Source organism: Chiloscyllium plagiosum, chromosome 6 (genome assembly GCF_004010195.1).
Source record: "Chiloscyllium plagiosum isolate BGI_BamShark_2017 chromosome 6, ASM401019v2, whole genome shotgun sequence".
In the NCBI taxonomy this organism is placed as follows: domain Eukaryota; kingdom Metazoa; phylum Chordata; class Chondrichthyes; order Orectolobiformes; family Hemiscylliidae; genus Chiloscyllium; species Chiloscyllium plagiosum.
The window spans coordinates 16,375,489-16,402,202 of NC_057715.1; the positions used below are offsets into that span (position 1 = coordinate 16,375,489).

At 40.4% G+C, this 26,714-nt stretch overlaps 1 protein-coding gene across 2 annotated transcripts in view; it reads right to left on the bottom strand.

The window, feature by feature from the left end:
* The window catches only part of pcca (propionyl-CoA carboxylase subunit alpha), a 374,463-nt gene that overhangs the window by 149,873 nt on the left and 197,876 nt on the right, over nucleotides 1-26,714 (bottom strand). For both annotated transcript variants that reach the window (XM_043691289.1, XM_043691290.1), the window contains exons 17-18: nucleotides 11,850-11,960; nucleotides 8,237-8,342 (exon numbers count right to left, since the gene is read on the bottom strand). In XM_043691289.1, coding sequence (XP_043547224.1) covers nucleotides 8,237-8,342; nucleotides 11,850-11,960 — 217 coding nt within the window. The remainder of the gene's footprint in view (nucleotides 1-8,236; nucleotides 8,343-11,849; nucleotides 11,961-26,714) is intronic.

Consider the following 26,714-nt stretch of genomic DNA (forward strand, 5'->3'; position numbering starts at 1 on the left):
TTACGTGGTCATTACCTTTCTGGGAGAGTGAAATTGGCTTCCATGTTTCCTACACTACAACGAACATTCTTTAGAACCTGTATATCATGAGGTCAAGAAAGGCACTATTGAAACAACACTCTTCCATTTTCTCAAGATCATGATGTGCCACTTCCACATAGACTAGCCTTTCTTTCTCACAAAAATCCTACTTACATGCCACCTCCGATTGGGATCCTTCAGCGCCTCCATTTAGCACTGCTCCTTCGGGTTATCTTCATCTCTTCACAGGTCCAGTCATTGCTGATCCTATTCAAACTCCAGAACTCATCCCCCTTTCAATTGTGTCTCCAACAGACATTTCACTGTCTCCTATTTTCATATCCCTGATTTCAGAATACTGCTTGCTACAAAGGAGATGCTCAATCATATTTTTTTCTCTCTCACCCAAACAAAGCAGGAAGTCAGGCTTAATGATCTATTGTAGCAACAGGAACACCATTTAGTCTGTGACAGATGAACATCACAGATCCAAAACATTCTACTCTAATCTTTTGAACTTCAATAACCCCCAGCATCGCCCAGACTACGTCCTGGCCCTCAAGATACCTTTATACATCAAAGAGGTTATCAACACACTCACCATGCTCATCACCAATTTCTAACCAATCAGCTCTCTACAAAAGCAAAATATTGTCGATACTGGAAATTTGAAATGAAAATTTTGGAGATATTCAGCAGGTCAGGCACCATCTGATATGAGATGACAAGAACTAATAGTAATATGATCTTCCAACAGAATTTGAAAACTTAGTGATACATTGTATTTTAAGCAAGTACTGCAGGAGGAAAGGGAAGGTTTGCATGAAGGAATGAGATATTCAAAAGGAAAAGAGATTATAATGCAAGTCAAAACAAGAAGGTAATGTCTCAAGTAAAGAAACAAATTACTGGCTCAGAGTAGGTGCAAATAGGAAAAGCAAAACCAAAAAGAAAGGGTCAGAAGAACTGTTTAACTCAGTATTGAGTCGAGAAGAGCCTAATCAAAAAATGTCAACCCATTTCTTTATTTTTGTTGTTATTTTGAATTTCTTTAAAGAGAAAGACGCATCCAATTGCACAATTGGTAAGGCAGTAACGTATTGTAGGAGAAGCAGAGAGAGAAAGGAGATGGATGGAAAAAGCAACTTGCAGAAAGATGGAGACTGAAGAGCGGCAAAAAGGCAAACAGCTAAATACAACCATGAAGCATACAAAGTGGAACACGGTGGAAACAAAATAAGAGATGGACAGAAGGAAGTAAAGTGACACACAAGCACAGCTCCAGCAGGAATTTCTTTTCCAGGAACAATAAACTTACAACTGTAAACATTGGCCCGAGTTCTGCCATCAGTGACAATGCAATAGCGCTCACTACTGACTTCGAAGAAGACTAGCGGCAAAGATCAAGTGAAGTCCATGGCGTGGGTTTCACTTTTCCTGAATGTCACCAAGTGGAGGTGGTCTTCAGGCATGCATCATGCAGCCAATGAAATATTAACAGAGACTGTAAGTTAGAGAGTTAAATATACTGATTACCCTTCACTTTTAGCTAAGTTTTACAGGGAGTGAAATAAGTAAGGGCATACACATGGGATTAAGGCAAAAGCTGATAATATCAGAAACAAATTTACTTAAATAAAACTAAGTATTTGATTTTTTCTGAAACAAAATGGAGAAATATGACAGTCTACAAAAATGCTTTCTGGGCCAATGATGCTGTTCAGCACTAATTATAAACTTAATATGCTGTTAAAAACCCAATTATGTATCAACTGATACAATATTTTTTTCCAGGGCTTTTACAACAAGGCTAGTAGTGTAAAAAGACCAATTTCTTCTTTAGTCAGTAACTTCTATTTGATTGTAAATGGAAGTTCAACAATGCACCCCACAGTAGAGCATAAAATGATAGACAATGACTTCTGTTTTTGCACATGGTTGTTTGTTCTCAATGCTCTCAGAAAGTGCCATAGCGACCACTCATTGGAAACATAGCTCTGCAGTCAAACACCTGAATATTACTTCATGGGCATTATAGAATGACGGAACTAATTTGTCAATGTTTAGTTATATTACATGAAAGGAACTGCACTATGAAACCATCCTTGCAAGAGGTGCTCCTATATTGAATTAGAAAACCACTGGCCCATAGGTGAGCTCAGAAAGTACTCATGGTGCCTCCCTGGCTGCTTTGCCCTACTACAGGTCAGGCAGCGAGGGATATGGCCAACAGTCAGGGGGGTGTGTGTGTGTGTGCGTGTGTGTGTGTGTGTTTGGGGGGGGCTGCTGGGTAAAGTCCAGCAGCGAAAACAGACAGCAACCAACATGAAAAAAATGGGGGGCAGTGATGGGGAAGGAGTGGCAGCAGTCAGCAGCAAAGTGTGAGGACAGAAGCCAGCAAAACGTAGAGCAGGTAGCTGGATTCGGCCAAAATTTTCATCAGCTTCATGCCATCGCTGTTATTTTAATGTTGACACCCTGTAGTGCTGGCAACACACCCTATGTTTCCGCACTCAACTGGAGTTGCTGAGCGTTTCAGAAGAGTAATGATGGTAAACAATAACTACGTCAATATGATTATCATCACAAAATCCAGGACAATGCAATAATGGCATTGCTTACCCCCTTCTCTCTCTCTTCAATATTGCTTCCTGCCTGTCATGAAGTTAAAAACTCATGCTGGAGATTGTTTGCACGAATGCACGGAGCTCTTCATTAACTCACACAAGTGACCAAAGCTTTATGTGCCAGCCAAGTTTGCAAAAAAATGCAAATTATGTGACAATGCCTCTGCCTCCATTGCATGAGGCAAGTATTCAATAAATCCAATTCCTGTGCACCATGTAAGTGATAATGCAAGTGGAAACTGGAAAAGGGTACAACCCACACAAAACCTAGAAAAATACGCATTTCAGCCAAAACAAGTAATGCATAGGAAGTGCTGCAGGCAATTGGTTTTAGAAACATAAACATGACATTAGTAGACCCATGAGATATTTCTAATATAGCCACACCTGGAGAATTACTCTGCTTTCCCTTTCCAATTCACCAACGCAAGCAGCATAGCAAACAAATCATCAGCCTTCCACTCACATGGCCAAGTTATTAAAAGTGAATACTGATTGCTTAAAATCAGACAGTCTCCAGGGTATTGTCAGAAGGTCTCATGACGACCTCAATAAAATTATAGTTGAGTTTCAAGAAAAGCAAGACTTCCAAAATGTATTGTGCTGATTTTGTAGTTCACAGCTACACATTGGCAAGAAAAGCTCAATTTCACAGAGATTTCCACCCTCCTGCCTGCAATACACAATTACATACAAGGGGCCTGTTTTCACGTGTGCGTCTTGACTGAGTGCCAGCAAGCTAGCCAACCACAGAGAGCACTCACACGCACTTCCCTCAAATTTTGACAGTCAACACTCATGTATATAAACCCTAGCCAATTTTCTTCTTTCCAAAACAACAGATATTTACACTCATACAAAATCTTTTAGCACAGTACAAAGGTACTTCAAAGGTGGGCAATCTGATAAAATTTAGTACTGAGGAACATGAGACAGTACTTGCTGGACATCCAAAATTAGACATCCTCAGATTTAGATCGAAGCAGAATTTGAAGGTGCAGATTGGATTGGTTTGAGGGTTATTTGAATCTGCTCAGAGTAAAAGAACTAGATTGGCACACTACTATAAACAAAGTGGCTAAGTTGATGATTCATCTGGCACACCACCAAGAACTACTGCCTTGCTGAATTGACCCAATATTTGGATAACGGATCTGAAATTTATTTAATTGAATACTAAATAATCTCAAAAATTTTATGGTTTTCACAGAATTGGATTTGGACATTCAACCTTTATCAGGACAAATTTCAAACATTTAAGCAACAGGAAAATTTTAAGGAGCTTCTTAAAGAAGGAGTGAGAGGTAGAAAGGCACAGATTCCTGATGAAGGGGTTATGCCTGAAACATCAATTCTCCGGCTCCTCAGATGCTGCCTGACCTGCTGTGCTTTTCCAGCAACACACTCTTGACTGTGATCTCCAGCATCTGCTGTCCTCGCTTTCTCCTTAGGAAGAGAATGCCAGATTTCAGGGTCTCAGCATGTGACCGCCAATGATAGTTATGATAAAGACTGGGGATATGAAAGAGGATGGAATCACAAAAAGCACAGAGATGTCAGAAGCTTATAGGGTTGGAGGAAATTACATGAACTGGGAGGGATAAAAGCCATGGAAGGGTTGAACACAAATTCAAGTAGAAGTCAATGCAGGTCAGTAGGCGAAGAGGGGGATTGGGTGAATGGAACTTGATGCAAGTTAGATTATATGCTACTGAGGTCACCTGCATGGCCCATCCAGTTGCCTGCTGAGATCAGCTAGTTCAGAACAGGCCACAGGTCAAACGTGGGTCCTTCTGTTCTATATATTTAAGCTATTCCCTGAAAAACTCTCTGAACCATTGCTGGAGCTCCACGCACACAATTAGAAAAGCAATATTTATTAGATAATTACTCAGAATCCTGAATGATGCAACAAATATTCTGAATACTCTTGCCTTGAAGAAAAAAGAAATCTGAGAAACTGCATGCTGTGAAGCAAAACATTTATGTTAGTTTAGTAGCTAACCTGGTAAAGTGCAAACATTCTTCAATGTTGCATACCAGCAGAGCTCTGCAACCTTCACTTAATTCCCTCTATTCAATTTCAGAATTATAGCATCAAATTTTTAGCATTCTGCAAAGAATGAGACTGTTTCTGTTCTCATGAATGCCATTCTTTAAGGTTCGGTTAGAACAACATACAAGATTCCTTCCCCGACCTGAACATTCAAGTCTTTCCTTTTTCTGAAGGAATTCAGTGGGTTTTTTTCTTCTCTGTGAAGCAGGCCTTTGACAATGAAACTCAGTTTGTGGTAGGATGAAAAATCAAACAAAGAAAGTGGAATTGAGTCTGATAATGAGGCAATTGTCAATCATCCAGAACCATTTCCTGACAGACATGTGTGTCGATTGCTTCTGTATGTTGGTCACTGCTTTACAATTTCAATCTGAAGAAAATTTTTGTCTTGCAAAACCAGAAGGCTCATGGGTTGAGTCCTGCCTGGGATTTAAGTGCACACTAAATGCAGACCATGCATGATTCTTCACAGAACATATTAAAGCAAGGACTTTTCTTCCTGTCAGGGAGGAATAATAATAGTCGCTCACATCTTGTGCACCTTTTTTTTGGTAAAGTGACTCTGACATAACATCCAATGTTACCCTAAAAAAAGTTATCCAAAGCTTCACTTCTGGTTAGTCAAGCACATTGTTTTGTCTTAATTGGTCAAAATAAAGTTTACGATTTTTAATATCCAACAACATTCATTTGCTTGCAGTTTTTGTAAAGTAATGCTGCTTGAGCAGTATACACCGAGTGTATAAATTACACTAATACTTCATAAGAATGAAATTCAATTCAGCTTTACTAAGGCACATGAGATCCTTAATCCTGAGGAAGGCATGTCTATGGCCATCAACTGGTTGACAGGCACTATTCAGTGAGCCCTTCACAACACAGGTAAGACTGTGCTCCTGCCAGTTCTCCAGACGGGAGGTAACATCACCATCAAAGTTCCATGCATAAATTCAACTGGAAATGCAGGAGAAAATCCTTTACTCAAATAGTTCTGAGAATGTGGAACTCTCTAACATCATGAGGCAATTGGCACAGATGCATTTAAGGGGAAACTGGATAAACACGTAAGATGAAGTGGGGTGGGAGGAAGTCTGTATGAAGAATATAGTGCAGCATAGACTAGTTGAGCCAAATAGCCTGTTTCCATATTGTAAACTTCTGTGTAACCATGATTACAACCTAACGACTAATACATTTTACTATAAAACCACTCCACAGCATGCATTAATTTAGAACATAGAACAGTACAGCACAGAACAGGCCCTTCAGCCCACGATGTTGGGCTGACCACTGATCCTCATGTATGCACCCTCAAATTTCTGTGACCATATGCATGTCCAGTAGTCTCTTAAATGTCCCCAGTGACCTTGCATCCATCACAACTGCTGCTGGCAATACATTCCATGCTCTCACAACTCTCTGTGTAAAGAACCCGCCTCTGACATCCCCTCTATACTTTCCTCCAACCAGCTTAAAACTATGACCCCTCGTGTTAGTCATTTCTGCCCTGGGAAATAGTCTCTGGCTATCGACTCTAACTATGCCTCTCATTATCTTGTATACCTCAATTAGATCTCCTCTCCTCCTCCTTTTCTCCAATGAAAAAAGTCCGAGCTCAGTCAACCTCTCTTCATAAGATAAGCCCTCCAGTCCAGGCAGCATCCTGGTAAACCTCCTCTGAACCCTCTCCAAAGCATCCACATCTTTCCTATAATAGGGCGACCAGAACTGGACGCAGTATTCCAAGTGCGGTCTAACCAAAATTTTATACAGCTGCAACAAGATCTCACGACTCTTAAACTCAATCCCCCGTTAATGAAAGCCAAAACACCATATGCTTTCTTAACAACCCTGTCCACTTGGGTGGCCATTTTAAGGGATCTATGTACCTGCACACCAAGATCCCTCTGTTCCTCCACACTGCTAAGAAACCTATCCTTAATCCTGTACTCAGCTTTCAAATACGACCTTCCAAAATGCATCACCTCGCACTTATCCAGGTTGAACTCCATCTGCCACATCTCAGCCCATCTCTGCATCCTGTCAAAGTCACGCTGCAGCCTACAACAGCCCTCTATACTGTCAACGACACCTCCAACCTTTGTGTCATCTGCAAACTTGCTGACCCATCCTTCAATCATCTAAGTCATTAATAAAAATTACAAACAGTACAAACATTACAAAGACAGAGCCCTATGGAACACCACTCGCCACTGACTTCCAGGCAGAATATTTTCCTTCTACTACCACTTGCTGTCTTCTGTTGGCCAGCCAATTCTGTATCCAGACAGCTATGTTCCCCTGAATCCCATTCCTCTTGACCTTCTGAATGAGCCTACCATGGGAACCTTATCAAATGCCTTGCTGAAGTCCATATACACCACATCCACAGCTCGATCCTCAAAGAGCTCGATAAGGTTTATGAGGCATGACCTGCCCCTCACTAAGCCGTGTTTACTGCATTTATTCAAGCCATGCTCTTCCAGATGGTCATAAATCCTATCCCTCAGAATCCTTTCTAACACCTTGCAGACGACAGACATGAGACTTACTGGTCTGTAATTGCCGGGGATTTCCCTATTTCCTTTCTTGAAGAGAGGAATTATATTTGCCTCTCTCCAGTCCTCAGGTACGATTCCAGTGGAGAGCGAGGATGCAAAGATCTTCGCAAGTGGCGAAGCAATTGCATTTCTCATTTCCCAAAGCAGCCGAGGACAAATCTGGTCCGGGCCCGACGACTTGTCAATCTTAATGTTTGACAAAATTTTCAGCCCATCAGCTTCTTCTTTCTCTATCCATTCCAGCATGCACACCTGCTCTTCAAAGGTTTCATTCACTACAAAGTTTGTTTCTTTCGTAAAGACAGAAGCAAAAAACTCATTTAGGACTTCATTCATTAAGGTCTTTGTTGAACTATATTTACTTTAAAATCAAGAAATCTCTCACCACCTTGCCCTCCACTACTGTAACTTGACATAATGGGGAAAACAATCATACTGTAATAATTCAATGGTATACTGAATATTACATCTACAGCTGTTCATCAGTGTATTTATTCCATATAAGGGAGCTATTATACAAGCAACAGACACTCGAATCAATTAATTACTGATCATAAACAGATTCCAAAATATTCAGCCATCAGTATAATATTCTAAGTGTATTGTAGAATAGGGGAAAGGGGATTATTTTTTCCTCATTCACCTCCAATTTATATGGAATCATTTCAATTTTCACAGTACAGAAACTGCCCTTCACTGAATCATGGTGATATTTATTCTCAGCAAAGGCCTTCTTGCAACATATTCCATCTCTTCTTACCAGCCCATTCGTTTCTCCCTTATGATGCAGACATCAGAGTTAATAAATGAAAACTAGTTTATTCTGGGTGATTATTCCACTCCTAAGTGATAAATTATACCCATTTGCTAAAACAATGACCTCTCCAATATGCAAGAAAGATGGATTTCTCTTAAATTTCAGTCTGGGTGTGTGAATCATAGTGTACAGCCCACAGGCAAAGATTCCTCACCTTGTAGAATTTTCAAGAAATCTCTGAGCCCTCAGCAAAGCAGCGACATAAATGGATCCAGCAGTGGCTAGCAGTTCCTTGTGCTCAGAATGTGACAACATATGTCCTGTTGGGTTAAAAGGTTTTACATAAAATTACATCGAACATGCAGCCAGAAACAGACTATATGGCTCATATTATCCTTGTGTCCTCCCACCCTGTCTTCTAACCCTATACGCAAAAGTTTTCTCCCTCAAGTGTTTATCCAGCGTCCCCTTAGATGCATTAATGTTATTCTCCTTCATGTGGTAAAAAGGTTCACAATTTCTCTCTTAAAATATCATCTCATTGGTAATTTATATCACAACACAACACAATAGAAAACAAAAATAGAAATTTCTGGAAAAGCTCAGCAGAGCAGGCAGCATCTGTGGAGACAAACCAGAGTTAATGTTTCAGATTGAGTGACCTTTCCTCAGAAGGAAGGGCATTCAATCCAAAACATTAACATTGACTTAGCTCGCTGACCTGGCTATTTCAATATTTGAGGGCTGGGTTTAAGTTTGTAATCTCAAACACATTTCAATTTCTGCAGGCATCCAGCCTCACCAAGATAACAAACATTTTCAGGAGGAGAAAAGTTAGTTACCTGCTGAGCTTTTTCAGCAATTTCTGTTTGTGTTTCTGATTTACAGCATCCACAATTCTTTCAGCTTTTACAATAGAAAATAATAGACGCTACTAAAACAAAGAGTTGCAGATGCTGAAGATCTGAAACAAAAACAGAAATTGCTGGAGAAAGAGTCCCGATGAAAAGCCACCAGACTTGAAACGTTAACTCTGCTTTCTACCCACAAATGCTGCCAGACCTGCTGAGTTTCCCCAGCAGTTTCTGTTTGTGAAACAATTCATTATATTGGGTTATGGCTTTGGTTTCAGTAAAATATTTTCTTTAAGATAAAAGCTGGATCTTTTGCAGACTATCATAGCAGAGAAAACTGGAGGTTGGTAGGTTTGTATTCCTTCAAGTGTTGAAGATTAAAAATGATATAATTCAAGTGTTAAGATGATTAAAGGCTTTGGTAGGTTGATAGAGAAAAACTATTTCCAGGGGAGATGGAGGATGGGAAGGGGAAGGAGTAAATTTAGAACAGTGGGGCATAACCTTCAAGTCAGAGTTGAGCAACTGAAAAGTAATGCTGGGAATAATGGAAGTCTAGGATCTGTCTCTCCCAAAAACTGTTCAAGCTGTGAGTCAATTTAAATTTTTTAAAATGCAATTGATAGCTTTTTTTGTTGGTCAATGAAATTAAGGGTTACAGATGCAAGGAGGGAAAAGGAATTAAGATACAACATCAAATATGATCTAATTTAAGTGCAGAACAGGTTTGAGGTGCTGAACAGCTTCCTGCTGTTTCTTTCTTCCTACAAGAAGCAACAACAAAAAAACTGCATAAATTACAAAATTCTGTTTAATTCAAGGAGTTATACAATACTATTTAATCAAACAGTATTGCTGTCTTAGCTTTCTGGAAGAAGCACAAGAGAATGCTGGAGAAACTCAGCTGCTCTGGCATCATCTGTGGAGCGAGAAACCGAGTTGACATTTTGTGTCCACTCTGAAGGAATCACACCAAACTTGAAATGTTGGCTCTGTTTCCCTCTCCACAAATGCTGCCAGACGTGCTGAGTTCCTCCAGCATTTTCTGTGTGTATTTCAGATTTCCAATAAGTGTCTTGCTTTCCCCAGTATTTTACTTTCATCTCAAGTTTCTGGAGTTTGATATACAGCTTTGAATTCACTTACGGTTGCTTCCCTAACAAGTAATACGAGATGGAACAACAAGAAGAAACAGAGAAAGCGGTTACATTTTGTTCGAAGAATTGTTCAGAATACAGGTGACTTTCACTGATTAAACTGAAACTTCCAAATAACTCTTTAAAAGTAACTAAATCTGACATAAAATTGGAAATCTTAATTCAAAATGACTAACACCAAGTAAACAGTGACAGGAATGAGTTTCCATTGTGTCCATCATTTTCAGTAACAGCCACATTACGAAATAAGTCAGTCCTCTGTGAGCAGAGCTCCCAGCTTCCAAAATAAATTTAAGACGTCAGCGAGAGTTTCCAATTGCTATCAGAAAAACATTATTATTCATAAATTTATGTCTGCATTCAATTATATGCAGCCACTTTCTACTTGCAATATATGAAGTGATCTTCAAATGCAATAGCTGGGGCAGACCAGTTAGCTTGAAGAGACCACTAGATCAGCTATGATTCTACGAAGTAGCAGAACGGACTCGAAAGGTGATTGGCCTCCTCCTGTTCTGAAGTCCTATTTTCTTTATACAGCACAGAAACAAGCCAGTCAACACAACTGATCGATCAACGTGATCCCATTTTTCTTCTCGCTCGTCAGCATATCCTTGCTATCTTTTTCTCTTTTTAATATTCCTGAAGGATTACATTACCAAGATATGGTTCTGCCCTTCCAACCTTCTTCTTTCCTTCTAAAGATAATACCAACTTCTAAACTAGTCTCAACAGCCATTTGTACCTTGCCCAAGCTGCAGTGGCTTCCAATACTGAATGACTCTGTAAAGGCCACTGACAGCATCACAGATATTCCAGTCCTGTATTTACAGCTTCTCACCAAAAATCACATAAAACAATTAGAAGATGAAAATTATCTATGTAAAAATTACTTTGGACAAGCAGAATGAACTGGACATTTCTGTTTTAATAGACCTGATGGACCATCCACATTACGCTTATCATGCCTCCTGTGAACATTTAAGGATGTCAACCAAAGGTAATGTTACGAACAATGTGCAGATAGAAACAAGACATCACAAGCAGCAAATGGTGCAGGCAGGATTCTTGGCAGTGGGGAGGAACAGAGGGATCTTGGGGTCCATGTCCATTGATCCCTCAAAGTTGCCAATCAAGTTGATAGGGTTGTTAAAAAGGTGTATGGTGTGTTGGCTTTCATTAGCAGAAGGATTGAGTTTAAGAGCCATGAGATTATCCTGCAGCTCTATAGAGGCCTGGTTAGACCACATTTGGAATATTGTGTTCAGTTCTAATTACCTCATTATAGGAAAGATGTGGAAGCTTTAGAGAGGGTGCAGACTAGACTTACTAGGATACTGCCTGGACCGAGGGCATGTCTTATGAAGAAAGGTTGAGGGAACTAGAGCTTTTCTCATTGGAGTGAAGAAACATCGGAGGTTACTTGATAGAGGTATACAAGATGATGAGAGGCATAGATAGAGTGGATAGCCAGAGACTTTTTCCTATGTCTATCACAAGAGGGCATAATTTTAAAATAATTGGAGGAAAGTTTAAGGGAGAGTCAGGGGTAGGTTCTTTACACAGAGAGTGGTGGGTGCATGGAGTGCACTGCCAGCAGTGGTAGTAGAGTCAGATTCATTAGGGACTTTTATGCGACTCTTTGGTAGGCACATGGAAGATAGTACAATGAAGGGTATGTAACTTAGTCTGATCTTAGAGTAGTTCAACAGGCTGACACAACATCAAGGGGTGAAGGGCCTGTACTGTGCTGAACTGTTCAGTGTTCTATGATTCCGACAACCGTCTTTTCTTTATTAAATCCACAGATACAGACCTTTGAAACCATCTGGATATACCTCTGGGAGGAAATTAGTGGTGATGTCTCCTTTCACAAATTGTGGATGGATGATAACTTCGCGAAGTAGTGCAATGTTATGAGTCACTCCTGGAAATTGGAATGCAACATGTTAAAAAAAATGGTGATTGTACAATTATGTATCACTAGAATCATTATGCCTTTCCTTCTAATCCAAGTATTTATCCAATACATAGGTCACTAGAAACACATGTCTCTTTCAAACACAAGGCTAATATTATTTACAACCATTCTCAAAATCTTGACAGCATGAACATGCTTAAAATAAATTTCCCAGAAATGCAGTGAGTTATTAAACAGAGAAACCATCTGTCCTTTTAGATGGATGTAAAATGGTCTATTTTGAAGGACGGCAGGGGAACTATCCCTGGTAACTTGACCAGTGTTAACCCATCAACCAACATTATAGAAGATAATGGTTATCATCATATCATTGTTTGGAATATTGCTGTGAACAAATTAGCTGTCATCTTCCTAGATCACAACAGTGACAGAACATCATAAAAGTACTTTGCATTGAATGTAAAGCCCCGTGATTCTGCTCCACCATTCAACAGGATCACGGCTGGTCTCTAAATCAGCGTCGATGTTTATAATAACAAGAATCTCTGCTATATGCACAATATTAAAATTAAACAGGGGTGAGTCTTTGAATCTAAATAAATAAATCACCTTCACCACATTAATCAATAAATACATTTAAGCCTGTAATTTTATAGCTTTATTTGAAAAGAATTCAATGATCTCATCAAAGGGCTCAGTCCCATAGTTGAATGCCTATCATGAAATAATGCACAGGAGAGCAAAATATGTAAATCAAACAGTTGCAGTTAAGGTATTTCTAAATTTTAAATCCAACCTGAAGGAAGCTTCATAAAAGGAAAGAAAAATGGTTTTATGTTACAGCTCGATTGCGTTTGAGGGGGAAAAAAAGCGCAGGCAAACCAACTTGCTTTTGCTTCAACTGAGTGCATGTCACAAGTGTTGAATGTGAGGTTCATATTTGACCTCCTTCAAAGTTCACGAGGTCTACATCTGTGTGTGAAAAACTGCCAGGCTGAAGAATGATGACCCACAAGCTGCCTTCTCCTGACTACCTGCTGCTACCAAAACACTGCCAGGACATTAGCCACACACTAACAGGATCAAACAGAGGCCAAAGCTATGCTTATTTTCAATCTTATAGTGCAGTAGTTAAAAGCAAAAGAACAGACTTTCTTTGCATTTAACCAAACTGGGTGCTAAAATTCCAGAAAATTTCTTTCAATGTGACATTTTTTGACATCAATTCCAAGCAAGACTCCAGCAATATCTACCTTCAGATGGGACCACTTAAGTATCTCCAAACTCACAACAATAGTCCTCTAGGTCAAGGAGGCAAAGTAGTATGATTGGAGGTTCGTTGCACAACAAATACTGGAATTTACGTTGATCCCGATATGTCAAAGAGTGATATAGCATGGAAACGGACCCTTCTGTTCAACCAGGCCATGCAGACCACAATCACTGAGTGGGTGCATTCGCATCCTTGTGTTTACAGCTATAACATGCTAAAGGTAACTGATCTGGACAAAGCAGAGTTAGTGAAACCAATACCACTATTACAGCATATGCTAACAAAGTAAATTATCTGGCACATCAGCAAAATACTATCATGACAAGATATCCACAAATCAATTTTTTTAAATGTTCAATTATGTTATACAAGAACAACATAATGATAAAGCATTCATGCTTTTCACAAAGTAACAGAAGCCATAGTATAAAAATGGGTTAAAGTCAAGTCGATAGTACTGGGGATGAGGAACTCCAGTTATGTTGATAGATTGAACAAGTTGAGGCTGTTCACCTTACGGAAGAGAAGGTTAAAGGAAGATTTGGTAAAGGCATTCGTGTCATGACGGGAGAGGGGCAATGGCAACTGTATGCTTAGTGGGATGGCAAGAATTCTATTTCACACCAAATCCCATCACCTTTGTCCTTGCTTTGTACTTTCACTTTCAAATGCTCCTGTTTTAATCAAAAATACAGCTGGCAAGGAGCCCATTCTCTGTTTTCTTTTATTCTGACAGTACCTGGTTTACTTCTGAATCATTAATCAAATCTTATTGCTCATGTCAATTTGTATTTACCCTAATTATTTTAAGATAAATATTGAATTGCAGCAAATATTTGATGAAGGCTTTCTTTGGTTGCTTTAATGCTGTTGTGTTGAAATTCAGATCTGAACTCCATCTTGGGCTCATAGCACCAGGCTAATTAAATCATTCTGAATGCTCAAAATTGATTTTAAACATTAATAATAAAAAGGCACAGAGTTTATCAGAGTATTGTAACTACATTATGCTGGAATCAAGTATTACAATCCTTGATGAAAAATGTTCACACAATCTAAAGACAACCTCCTCAAGGACTGCTTCCTTCAATAAAGTCAGAAGAATTAAATATCCCGTCCATGGGCATTTGATGGTGCGGGAGGTTCTTAATCAGGCAGGTTGGCAGAAGGTGGGCACTCTGCCACCTTCCCATTTCCAACCCAATAGATCGATGGGGGGAAAGCCCTCAAGTTGCGTAGCTGGCAACTGATGCTCAACGAAGTACCTCCTCCACCGGAGGTATTTACCCAATGGCAGTCAAAGGGTCACCATGTAGAGAGCACAAGGATCACATAGAACAGTACAGCACAGTACAGGGCCTTTGGCCCTCGATGTTGTGCCGACCTTTTATCCTCCTCTAAGATCAAACTAACCTACATACTCTTCATTTTACTATCATCCATGTGCCTATCCAAGAGTCACTTAATTGTACCTAGTGTATCTGACTCTAATACCACCGCTGGTAGTGCATTCCACGCACCCAGCAGTCTCTGTGTAAATCTCCCTCCAAATATCTCAAAACTATGCCCCCTTGTTATCACATGCCATTTCTGCCATGGGAAAAAGTCTCTGTCTATTCACTCTATCTATGCCTCTCATCATCTTGTACACCTCTATCAAGTCGCCTCTCACCCTTCTTCGCTCCAATGAGAAAAGCCTTAGCTCCCTCAACCTTTCTTCAAAAGACATGTCCTCCAGTCGATGCAACATCCTGGCAAATCTCATCTGCATCCTCCCTAAAGCTTCAACATCTTCCCTATAATGATGCGACCAAAACTGAACACAATATTCCAAGTGTGGCTGAACCAGGGCTCTATATAGCTGCAGCATGACCTTGCAGTTCTTAAACTCAATCCCCCCTGCTAACAAAAGCCAACACACCATATGCCTTCTTAACAACCTTATCAACTTGGATGGCACCTTTGAGGGATCTAGGGACATGGACCCAAAGATCCCTCTATTTCTCCACTCTGCCAAGAATCCTGCTTTTAACCCTGTATTCTACATTCAAATTCGACATTCCAAAGTGAATCACTTCACACTTTTCCAGGTTGAACTCCATTAGCCACTTATCAGCCCAGTTTTGCATCCTATCAATGTCCCATTGCAATCTACAACAGCCCTCCACACTATCCAGCATTCTACCAATCTTCGTGTCAACAGCAAACTTACTAACCCACCTTTCCACTTCTTTGTCCAAGTCAGAAATCTGTGGTGGGAAAGCCTTCATGCTAGCAGAGACTCCTTGTTCAAAAACATGTGGTGCCTGATCAAGGTAGTCTGCATCGGGAAGTGGAATCCCCCCATTCCCATAACTCCCACTTCATTAATATCCCTCCTACCATTACTTATCTGCATTCAGCGATAATCCTGGACCTTTGGTGGTCATCATTGCCACAGAAGCCATCACCTACTCTCTGACACTGACTGGCATGGCTCTAGGTTGGTGGGACATTGACACCTGGGGAAGGGTCATCGCATTCCACTTAAGTGCCTGAGTGGCACAGGGACCTGATGACTCTCTAGCCAATGGCCAAGATCTCCATTCCCTTCATTAAATCTATTATGGAGTTTTTCAAACCATTTGGTTGGCAAATAAAGTAACATTGGCTAGAATTTTCACTTTTCATCCATAACACAAATTAAGGAATGTTACACCAAAGCAGTGCCAAGGCTAACAATGTTGATAAGATGGCAAAAACTATTTGACTTTGGCTAAACCAAAACTCAAAGCACGGTGCAACACAGTATATGGCCATTCACCCCATTGTGCCTGTAACACATCTTTGAAAGAGCTTTTCCATTAGTCTTAATAATCCCTGCTCTTTCCCCATAGTGTGGTCAAATTATAGTGAACCACCACCACCACATCCTCTCAGGCAATAAATGTATCCTAGCCAGTGATGAATACATCCCATCAGCAAATTTTAAAAATTACATGTACAACTCAGCTTTCTGGTTCAGTTGCCATACTGCAAATCTGTGTCCTCTAGTTACTGAACCTCCTGCTGGTATGATGGTAGACAGGCTATGCCTAAGTATTTAAAGAATTATAATAAACATACATTCCGTAAGACACATAAATCCAAACCGAGTGAACTGTACCCAACAGAGGAAGTTAGATACAGTACTCGTTCAAAAGGGGAGATTTATAAAGTTGCTGAAATAAAAGTAGTAAACTAGAGGAATGGGAACATTTCAGAATTCAGCCAAGGAAGACCAGAAAACTGATAAGAAAGGGAGAACAAAATATAAAAGAAAAACAAGAAAAGGACTGAAAAATATTCTACAGATTCGTAAAAAGAAAAAAAGATTAGCAAAGACGAAGTGATTCCATTATAGGCAGAGACAGGAGAATAAATAATAGAAAATAGGGAAATGGCAGACTGGTTAAATAATTACTTTAGTCTGTATTTGTGGAGAACGATACAAGAAATTTCCCAGACGTTTTAAAGATCCAACAAACTAGTGAGAAAAAGGAAACAAAAGAAATTATTACAAGCAAAAAAGTACTATTAGAGAAAATAATGAGACTCTAGGTTGGTAAATCCAAGAATTCTGTTGATCTACGCCCCAGAGTGCTGAAAGGTAGCTGTAGAGATAGAGGATGCATTGGTGGTCATCTTGCTAAATCTGCCAATTCTGGCACAGTCATAGACATGTAAAGCACAGAAACAGATCCTTCGGTCCAACTCATCCATGCCGACCAGATATCCTAATCTCATCTAGTCCCATTTGCCAGCACTTTGACCATATTCATCTATACCCTTCCTATTCACAACCCATCCAAATGCCTTTTAAATGTTGCAATTGTACCAGCCTTCACCACTTCCTTTGGCAGCTCATTCCATACATGTACCACCCTCTGCGTGTAAAAGTTGCCCCTTAGGTCTCTTTATATCTTACCCCTCTCTTCCTAAACCTATGCCCTCTAGTTCTGGAGTCTCCCAACCATGCCCCTCATGATTTGGTAAACCTCTATAAGGTCACCCCTCAGCCTCAGACGCTCCAGGGAAAACAGCCCCAGCCTATTCAACCTCTCCCTATAGTTCAAATTCTACAACCCTGGCACCATTCTTGTAAATCTTTTCTGAAACTTTTCAAGTTTCACAACATCTTACCAATAGGAAGGAGACCAGACTGCACGCAATATTCCAACAGTATTCCTGTATTCCTGATGAAGGGCTTTTGCCCGAAACGTCGATTTTACTGCTCCTTGGATGTTGCCTGGACGCTCCAGGGAAAACAGCCCCAGCCTATTCAACCTCTCCCTACAGCTCAAATCCTCCAACCCTGGTTATATCCCTGTCAATCTTTTTTGAACCCTGAGACCAGAATTGCACGCAATATTCCAACAGTGGCCTAACCAATGTCCTGTACAGCCGCAATATGACCTCCCAACTCCTGTACTCAATACTCTGACCAATAAAGGAAAGCATACCAAACGCCTTCTTCACTAGCCTAGCTACCTGTGACTCTACTTTCAAGGAGCTATGAACCTGAACTCCAAGGTCTCTTTGTTCAGCAACACTCCCTAGGACCTTACCATTAAGTCTTGCTAAGAGTTGCTTTCCCAAAATGCAGAACCTCGCATTTGTCTAAATTAAACTCCATCTGCCACTTCTCTGCCCATTGGCCTATCTGATCAAGATCCTGTTGTAATCTGAGGTAACCTTCATCTCTGGCGACCCTAAAGATTGGAAGGTTGCAAAGGTAACAAGAAAGAAAATGGGAAACTACAGACCTAGTAGCCTTACATCAGCAGTTAGGAAGACAAAATAGCATCTGTTATAATGGATGTGAAAACTGAACACTTTTAAAATAATAATCTGATTTGGCAAACTAAACGTGCATTTTAAGGGAAAATCATGTCTGACAAACCTGTTTGTTTATTTCAGAATGTTACTGGCAAAGTAGCTAAGGGCGAGTCAGTGGAAGTATTGTTTATATTTTTATTAAAAAGTTCCACACAGGAGACTAACAAGCAAAATTAGAGCTCATGAGATAGGGATAATATAATGACATGGTTTGACGATAGATTAACAGGGAGTAAACAGAGTAGGAATAAATAGATCATTCTCAAGTTGACAGGCTGTGACTAGTGAGGTACCCAAGTATCAGTACTGTTCACAGTCTATACCAATGATTTGGATATAGAGATCAAATGTAATATTTCCAAATTTACAAATGAGACAAAACTAGATAGAGATGTATATTGTGAGGCTAATGCAAAGAGGAGTAAATGGACAGCCTGAGTAAGTGGGCAAGAACCATGGCATATGGAATATAATATGGGTGGAGTGGCAAACTGCCCTTTGAGGAGACTGGGCCTGTATTCTCTACAGTTCAGAAGAATGAAAGGAAATTTAATGAAACTTCCAAAATTCTGAAACTGTTTGATAGGATAAATACAGAAATAATGCTCCCTCTAGCTGAACGGACATTGAGAATCAGGGGACAGAGTCTGCGAATAAGGGGCAAAACATTTAGGACTGAACAGAGGTGGAATTTCTTCATTCAGAGGATAGTAAATCATTGGAATTTTCTATACCAAAGATACTCAATAACTGAGCTTCCCAGTATGTTCAAGATTGAGATTGATGGGTTTCTCGACAATAATAAGATCAAGTGATTAGCACTGCTGCCTCACAGTGACAGGAACCCAGGTTCAACTCCAACCTTAGGTGACTGTCTGTGTGGAGTTTGTACATTCTCCTTGTGATTCTTTGGCTTTCCTCTGGGTGCTTCAGGTTCCTCCCACAGTCCAAAGATGTGCAGGTTAGGTGGTTTGGCTATGTTGCATTGTCCTATAATGTCCAGAGATGTGCAGACTAGGTGGATTAGCCATGGTAAATGGGGTTACAAGGATAGGCTGGGATGCTCTTCAGAGGCTCTGCCCAGAACTGATGGGCCACATGGCCTCTATCTATGATCCGATAATACTGGGATAGTACAGGAAACTGGCACTGATGTTGGTGATCAGCTATCGTCTGGAATGACAGATGCAGGCTTGAGTATTTGAATGGCTTACTTTTGCTCCTATGTTCCTATGGTAGAAACCATTTATCTTTATTTATTTTATCAAAACCCTTCATAATAGCACACAATTCTCCTAAATCTTTCTGCTCCAAGGATACCAATGCCATCTTCTCCAGTCTCTCCATAAAACTGAACTCTCTCATCTCTCTCACAATTTTCAGCTGTCCTTCAATCTGATGATGACACCTACTCAGGTTCTCAAGGTTCTGCTATGGGCCTTCAAGTGATTGATCAGGTTTATTGTTGACATGCAGATCCTTAGGCATATGGGGTAGAATGTCTCACAAGACAGTGGGATGTGAATGTAGGGTTTTCATCCCTACCTTTCCTTCTCTGTCACCATTCTGCCTCATCATTAAGATATTGGAACTTGATGGACAAATTGTTGCCATGCTGAACAACTCCTTGTTGGAAATGTCAATGCCATTGTCAAAGCATTCATCAGCCATTTGAGAGTTGAGAAAACAGGAGATGGTTAGCAGAGACAGTGTCCAGCTATTGCAACACAAACTCCAGTCCACCAAAGTTTTCAGAAGTTCTGCCTGACTGCTTGTGGAACTGATTTGTCTATGAATTCTGCCTGACTGCTTGTGGAACTGATTTGTCTATGAATGTTGTGTACATGGACTTCCAGAAAGCATTTGATAAAGTCCCACATAAGAGAATATTAAGTCAGGTAAAATCCCACGAGATTGATGGCAAATTATTGATATGATTGGGAAATTAGTTGCGTGATAATTTGCAGAAAGTAAGGATACTAGTTAGGTACTCAAATTGGCAGGAAATGACTACTGGTGTCCCACAAGGATCTGTGTCAGGGCCTTAATCATTCACAATAGTTATTAGGCCACACTGTAGTCAATGTCGATGATAGCATAAAAATACAAAAGAATATTGATAGATTAAGTGAATGTCAGAACCTAAGGCAGGTATATGGATTTAGGACACAGATCAGCCATGATCTCAGTAAATGATAGCACAGGCTCAATGGGCCTACTCCTCTTCCTATGTTCCTTGACGGTCCTCCTACTGAATTTGGAAGGAGAGGTACTGCTGCAAGCATTTCTTTAGCACCTGTGCATCACTGAAACAAAGTCTACTTCTCACTGCAGTAAAGGACTGTGGTGATGTCAACTATGATATCTGCATACTTAAAGAAGTTTTTGCTGTCAAAGACTAAATCCCAAAGTTTGTAGAAGGCTGAGTTAGCACAGCTGAACCATTGTTGGATTTACTTGTCAATGATGGTCTTTATATATAACTGGCTGCTGATATATACGAAGTGCTCAACATTCCAAAGTCTCCTCTTCAACATTTTTGGCTGATCAGATATAGGTTGGTATATGAGTTTTGTTTTGGCAACCTTCAAGGACAGGCTGAGTTCCTTGTATGCAGAATTGAAGAGATTAAGAGTGGTTTCAAATCTGGTCCATACAGGCAGCAGCCATCCCATATTCAAGGTCATGTTCGTCTACGGTAGTCAGTTTTGTTTTGGCATGGAGACAACTTGAGGCAAACAGCTTTCCATCTAGACAGTACTGAATGCAAACGCCCAGAGGGCAGTTGATTTTCATGTGGTGAGTAGCCACTGTCAGATAGATCAGTGCTGTGGGCAGCTTTGCTTGACATCAATCCAAATATAAAGGCATCTGCTTCAGATCTCCCACTCAGGATAGCTGCTGTTCTCTCCTCGTGATTGCAATCAATTTTCCTGAATATTCAAATCTTTCAATCACAATCTATAGTCCCTCACAATTTGCTTAGTGAAGTGATTTGGTCTGCACAATGACGACATGTAGAATTCCTGAGGAATGCCATTCTCATCAACCTCCTCAGAACCCTCTCTAAAGGCTGGACATCCTTCCCAAAATGTAAATACCAGAATGGATATAAAACTAGCTGGGAACACATCCATGGTACTATTTCCATAAATCTCTTCTGTACCCTTCGAAAATGTCCATAGGTAGTGCGCAGGACTATACACAATGCTGCAATAAGGGCCTGACTACAACAACTTCCTGACTTTGTACTGTTCTCTGTCTCTATTTATAAAACCCAGGATTCCACATCCTATACAAACACTTTTGTGAACCTCTCTTTCCACCTTCACAGATTTGCGCATATGCAACACCCAATGTCCCTCTTTTTGCAGCCCTTTTAAAGTTCTATCATTAAGCATAGAGTCGTAAGCATGTAATATTTCTCCCCATTCTTCCTACCAAAATGTGTGATTTCACATTTTTCGGACTGAACATCATTTGCATTGTATCGATTCATTCCACCAGGTCTGTCTTTTGTTTCATGATACTTGTATCTATTATTGCCTTCCTTACCACCCACAACATTTCCAAGTTTCATGTATTCTGCAGATTTTGAAATTCCGCTCTGTACCACTGCCCACAAGCAGAGATCATTACTTCAAAAATGGCAATGGTCTTAATACTGAAACCTGGGCAGCTACTGTTTCCAACTCCATCCAGTCCAAAAAACATCTGTTTACCACAACTCTGTTTCTGTCTGCTGCTTGCTTCTTTCATTCATAAATGTGAAAAAACTGAAAATTCTTTAGAATGCTTAATTAGAACTTAAAAAGCAAACAGATCTTTTCTCAACGTTAATAGTTTTCCATCTTTAATGTGTTTCATGAGATCCTAATTTCAAAATATTAATCAATGAAAATGCAATTCAGATTTTCATATCTAGGTCACCAAACAATCAAGATAACACCAGTACTGAGATGAGATATTTATCAAGAAAGATTTTTCAATCTGCGGTCTTTTCTCAAGAAAAGTGAAGCCCGAAGGGCAAGCCAATAGAGGTTACTAAGTTGATGACGGGGTTTGATAGAGCAGATGTATGAAAGGTGTGTCCACTTGTGAGGACACAACCTAATGTAGTTGCGAATGTCAGACAGCCACTGCTAATCCAATAAAGAATTTAGATGAAACATTTTTACCTAAAGAGTGGTTAGAATACAGAACTTATTTCCACATGGAGTAATTGAGAATGCATTGTTGCATTTCAAGGCAACCAGGACAAACATATAGAGTGAAAAGGAATAGAGGGATTTGCTGATAGGGTGAGATACAGGGAAGGCTCATGCAGAGCAAAAACACTAATGCAGACCAGATAGACCAACTGGACTATTTCTATCATGCAAGTTCTGTGAAATACTTTAGGGCTTGGATTGCTCTTAATTTACAGCAACATTTTCCCATTTGCTTCCATTACAAAGTAAAAGAAATGCGGGAAGATTTATAATTGTCTTTAAATCAGGGATTGAAGTTGTTGATTTTCCTTTGATACAAGAACCAAGTGGCAACAGAAGCTTACAGACTAATTAAATCTCCTTAGTTATGCATGCTAACGCTGCATTCAGATTCCTGATTACATTATTTACTCGATCAAATAAGTCTTTTCATTATCCACTGAAGACCTATTTAATCTGTGATTTTTCCAACCTCATTTCCAAAATTTGCTTTTATCTGCATTGCTAAGTGCAGCCTGCGTAGTTCCAGGTGTTAAAGCTGATCCATGACAGCCACGGCAGAGTCACACAAATGCTAATAACTGTAAATTATCAAAGGAGAAATTAGCAAGTAAGAAAGTGCTGCATTTGAACTAAACATATACTGGGGAATCAAGGATCTTGTGGCAGCATCCCTATCTCTGAACCAGAAGGCTGGGGTTTCATTCCCACCAGAAATTAATCAAGGGCTGCCTTTTTATTAAAAGTGATTCATGAGAAAAGTATTGGCCAAGATTTTCTGCTGGTCGGTATACCAGTATAAGAGTTGTACATGAATCCCCCACGGGAATGAGTTCCAACACAATTGCCTGCTGGGCAGTTCCTGTAAGTGTGGAACACACTGAAAGTCTTCAATAAGATCATAGACTTTGGAGGGTGCTGATGGAATTAAATAAAATAGTCACTCAGAAAAAATTAGACTTGCAAATACAAAGCAGAGCAACGATTTAACAGACTCCACAGATACCTCACACACCCCCAACTACACATTCCCAGACATCTTAAAAACCCATCCTCAAAAGACTTTGATATGTCACATCCTTCTGCTACACTCCTGGGATTTACACCCATGGTCCTCCCACTCTCTGCCAGACCAGACCAGCCTGACTCTCATGCCCTACACACTCACTGGATCTGAACCCTCCACAGCCCCATCACAAACATAAAGACACACATGCGCACACACACTTGTATTCATGGATTTTTCCCACCCACTCCAACCTCCCCTAACCACTGTATTACTTACCTTGCCAGCTGGCAAACTCTACCTATTTCCATTTGGTATCTTACCCACCTGACACCTAACCCCTTCCCATCTGACACCCTACTCAACTGGGATCCTCTCCCTTACTCATCTGCAATCTACTTATGTGGCAGCCTCCTGCCTTCTCATCTGGCATCCTACCCAGCTGACACCCTACATATCAGGCACACTGGCACTCTAGCCCCTCTCGAGATGCCACCCACGCTATTCCCAGCTGACACTCCACTCACCTGGCAACATATTTACCCAGCATCTTATTCTCATTTACCCTACTGGCAATCCTACCCTCCCATGACCCTAACATCACACTTCTACTATGCACTTATAGACTGATAACAGCTGTCAAAGTGGATGCTAGAAAATTTCAGAAAATGGCAGTGGACTGCCATGCAAAGGGGGCATTGTTTTGCCTTCCTCTAACGGTTCAGCACTTCAAGAGAATTGTCAGAATGTTAAGTACAGCTCCACATCTCTGAGAGAGGCCTGAACAGAATTTGCTCTCAGATACTGCAGAATTTGAATTCAATGAAAATCTGGGATTAAGAGTCTAATGATGACCATGAAAACAGTGTTGATTGTCAGGAAAAACTAACCTGTTTCACTAATGTCTTTTAGGTAAGACTGTCACCCTTACCTGGTGTGGCCTACATGTGACTCCAGACTCACAGCAATGTGGTTGACTCTTAACTACTCTCTCGACAATTAGGGATGAGCGATGAATGCTGGCCCAGCCAGTCAAGCCCACATCCTATGATATTTTTAAATTCAGAAGCTTCTCCTTTCATTAAAAATAAGGCTCGAATGGCAATCTGTGTAAGATTACCACTTCTCTGATAATCTGACCCATTTTGATCTTCAAATAAACAGAATCTATTGCAAAGCAATCTGAAACAATCTGTTAATTTTTACTTTAAAAGTCTTCATCAGTCTAACAATATCCTAGGGGTTGCCACTGACCAGAATCTGAACTGGGCAGCAGTATAAATACCATAGCTGCAAGAGCAGGTCAGAGACTCGAATTCTGTGGCAAGTAACTCGTGCTGTGATTCCTCAAAGTCTGTCCACCACCTACAAGGCACAAGTCAGGAGTGTGGTGGAATACTACCTACTTCGCTGGATCAAGTTCAAGTAGCTGTACAGCCAGCTGGATTAGCACCCCATCCACCATCTTAAAATTCACTCCCTTCTCCACTAATGCACTGTGACAGCAGTCAGTAACTTGCTCAAGACACACTGCAGCACCATAGCAAGACACTTTCAGAAGCACCTTCCAAATCAATCACCTCCGCCATTCAGAAGGACAAGGGCAGAATTCACATGGGAACACCATCATTTGCAAGATCCACTATGAACTGCAAACTGTAGATATAGGGCCAGGACAGATAAGGTGTACATGAGCTCCTCTCTGCTAGAAGGCAGGAACCTTTGCAACATACATGTCGCTCTATAACGTTACTATCAGGTACAGTATGTCAATAAACATTGTTTAACAGCAATCTAGAAGTTTCATGTCAGCTAATGTAAAGACCAAACCAAAAAGCCTACATTAGTTTAAGCAATAGGGAGAGGTTTGATCTATAGGGAGAGGCTGAATAGACTGGGGCTATTTTGCTGGGGCATCGGAGGCTGAGGGGTGATCTCAGAGGTTTATAAAATCATGAGACACATGGATAGGATAAATAGACAAGGTCTTTTCCCTGAGGTGGGGGAGTCCAGAACTAGAGGGCATAGGTTTAGAGTGAGAGGGGAAAAATATAAAAGAGACCCAAGGGGCAACGTTTTCATGCATAGAGTGGTGCGTATTTGGAATGAACTGGAATGAAGTGGTGAAGGCTTGAACAATTACAACATTTAAAAGGATCTGGATGGATATATGAATGGGAAGGATTTAGAGAGATATGGACGAAATGCTGGCAAATGGGACCAGATTAATTTAGGATACCCGGTCAGCATGGATGAGTTGAACCAAAGGGTCTGTTTCTTTGCTGTACATCTCCATGACTCTAGAACAAGGTAGCAACAGTGGAAACACTAGTCTAAAGGCAGACAGTGTTCTTCTGAGAAGAATGTGAAACACGATGAGGCATAATTGAAAACCACAAGATAAAAGGCCTCAGAAGATTTCCCCAAACACAATGTCATGTCTTACCTAAACAGACAGTAAGTCCCCATCAATTTAGCAGTCTCAACCCACATTAGAATCAACACCATCCATTCCTGACTTGGAACAATATCACTGTGCCTCACTGGGTGGAAATATTTGAACTTCCTTGCTAACAGTGGGCAATCCTACATCACAAGGATGTAGGATTTTAAAAAGCAGCTCACCACCAACTTACCGAGGGCAACTGGAGAAGAAAAGTAAATGCTGACCTTATCAGTAACATTTACATCCCAAAAGCAAGTTCCTTTTTTTAAAAAAAGAATTCTCAATGGAAACAGCACAGAAACAAAGAAGCCATTTGGCCCATTTGGGTATGTCAGGTCTTGTACTCCACACAAACGTATTTCCAAATCTATTTTATCTCACCACTAACTATGAGCATATCCTTCTATTATCTTCTCAATTGTTGATCTAACCTTCCTTTAAATGCATTTATTCCATTCACCAGAACTATTCTCAGAAATAGTGAATTTTCCATCTTCACTCCTGTCTGGGTGAAGACTCTGACAATATCTATGGAAGCAGCCAGCGACACAAACATTTAGGACATCTGTAACCATAACAGACAAAGCAATAAGACTGCGTTGCCACAGGTTCATAGAAATATACAGCACAGAAACAGACCCTTCAGTCCAACTCATCCATACCGATCAGATACCCTAACCTAATCTAGTTCCATTTGCCAGCACTTGGCCCATGTCCCTCTAAACCTTTCATATTCATATACACATTCAAATGCTTTTATATGTTGTAATTGTACCAGCCTCCACCACTTCCTCTGGCAACTCATTCCACACATATACCACTCCCTATAGCTCAAAACCTCCAACCCTGGCAACATCCTTGTAAATCTTTTCTGAGCCCTTTTATGTTTCACAACATCCTTCTGATAAGAAGGAGATCAGAACTGCATGCAATATTCCAACAGTAGCCTAACCAATGTCCTATACAC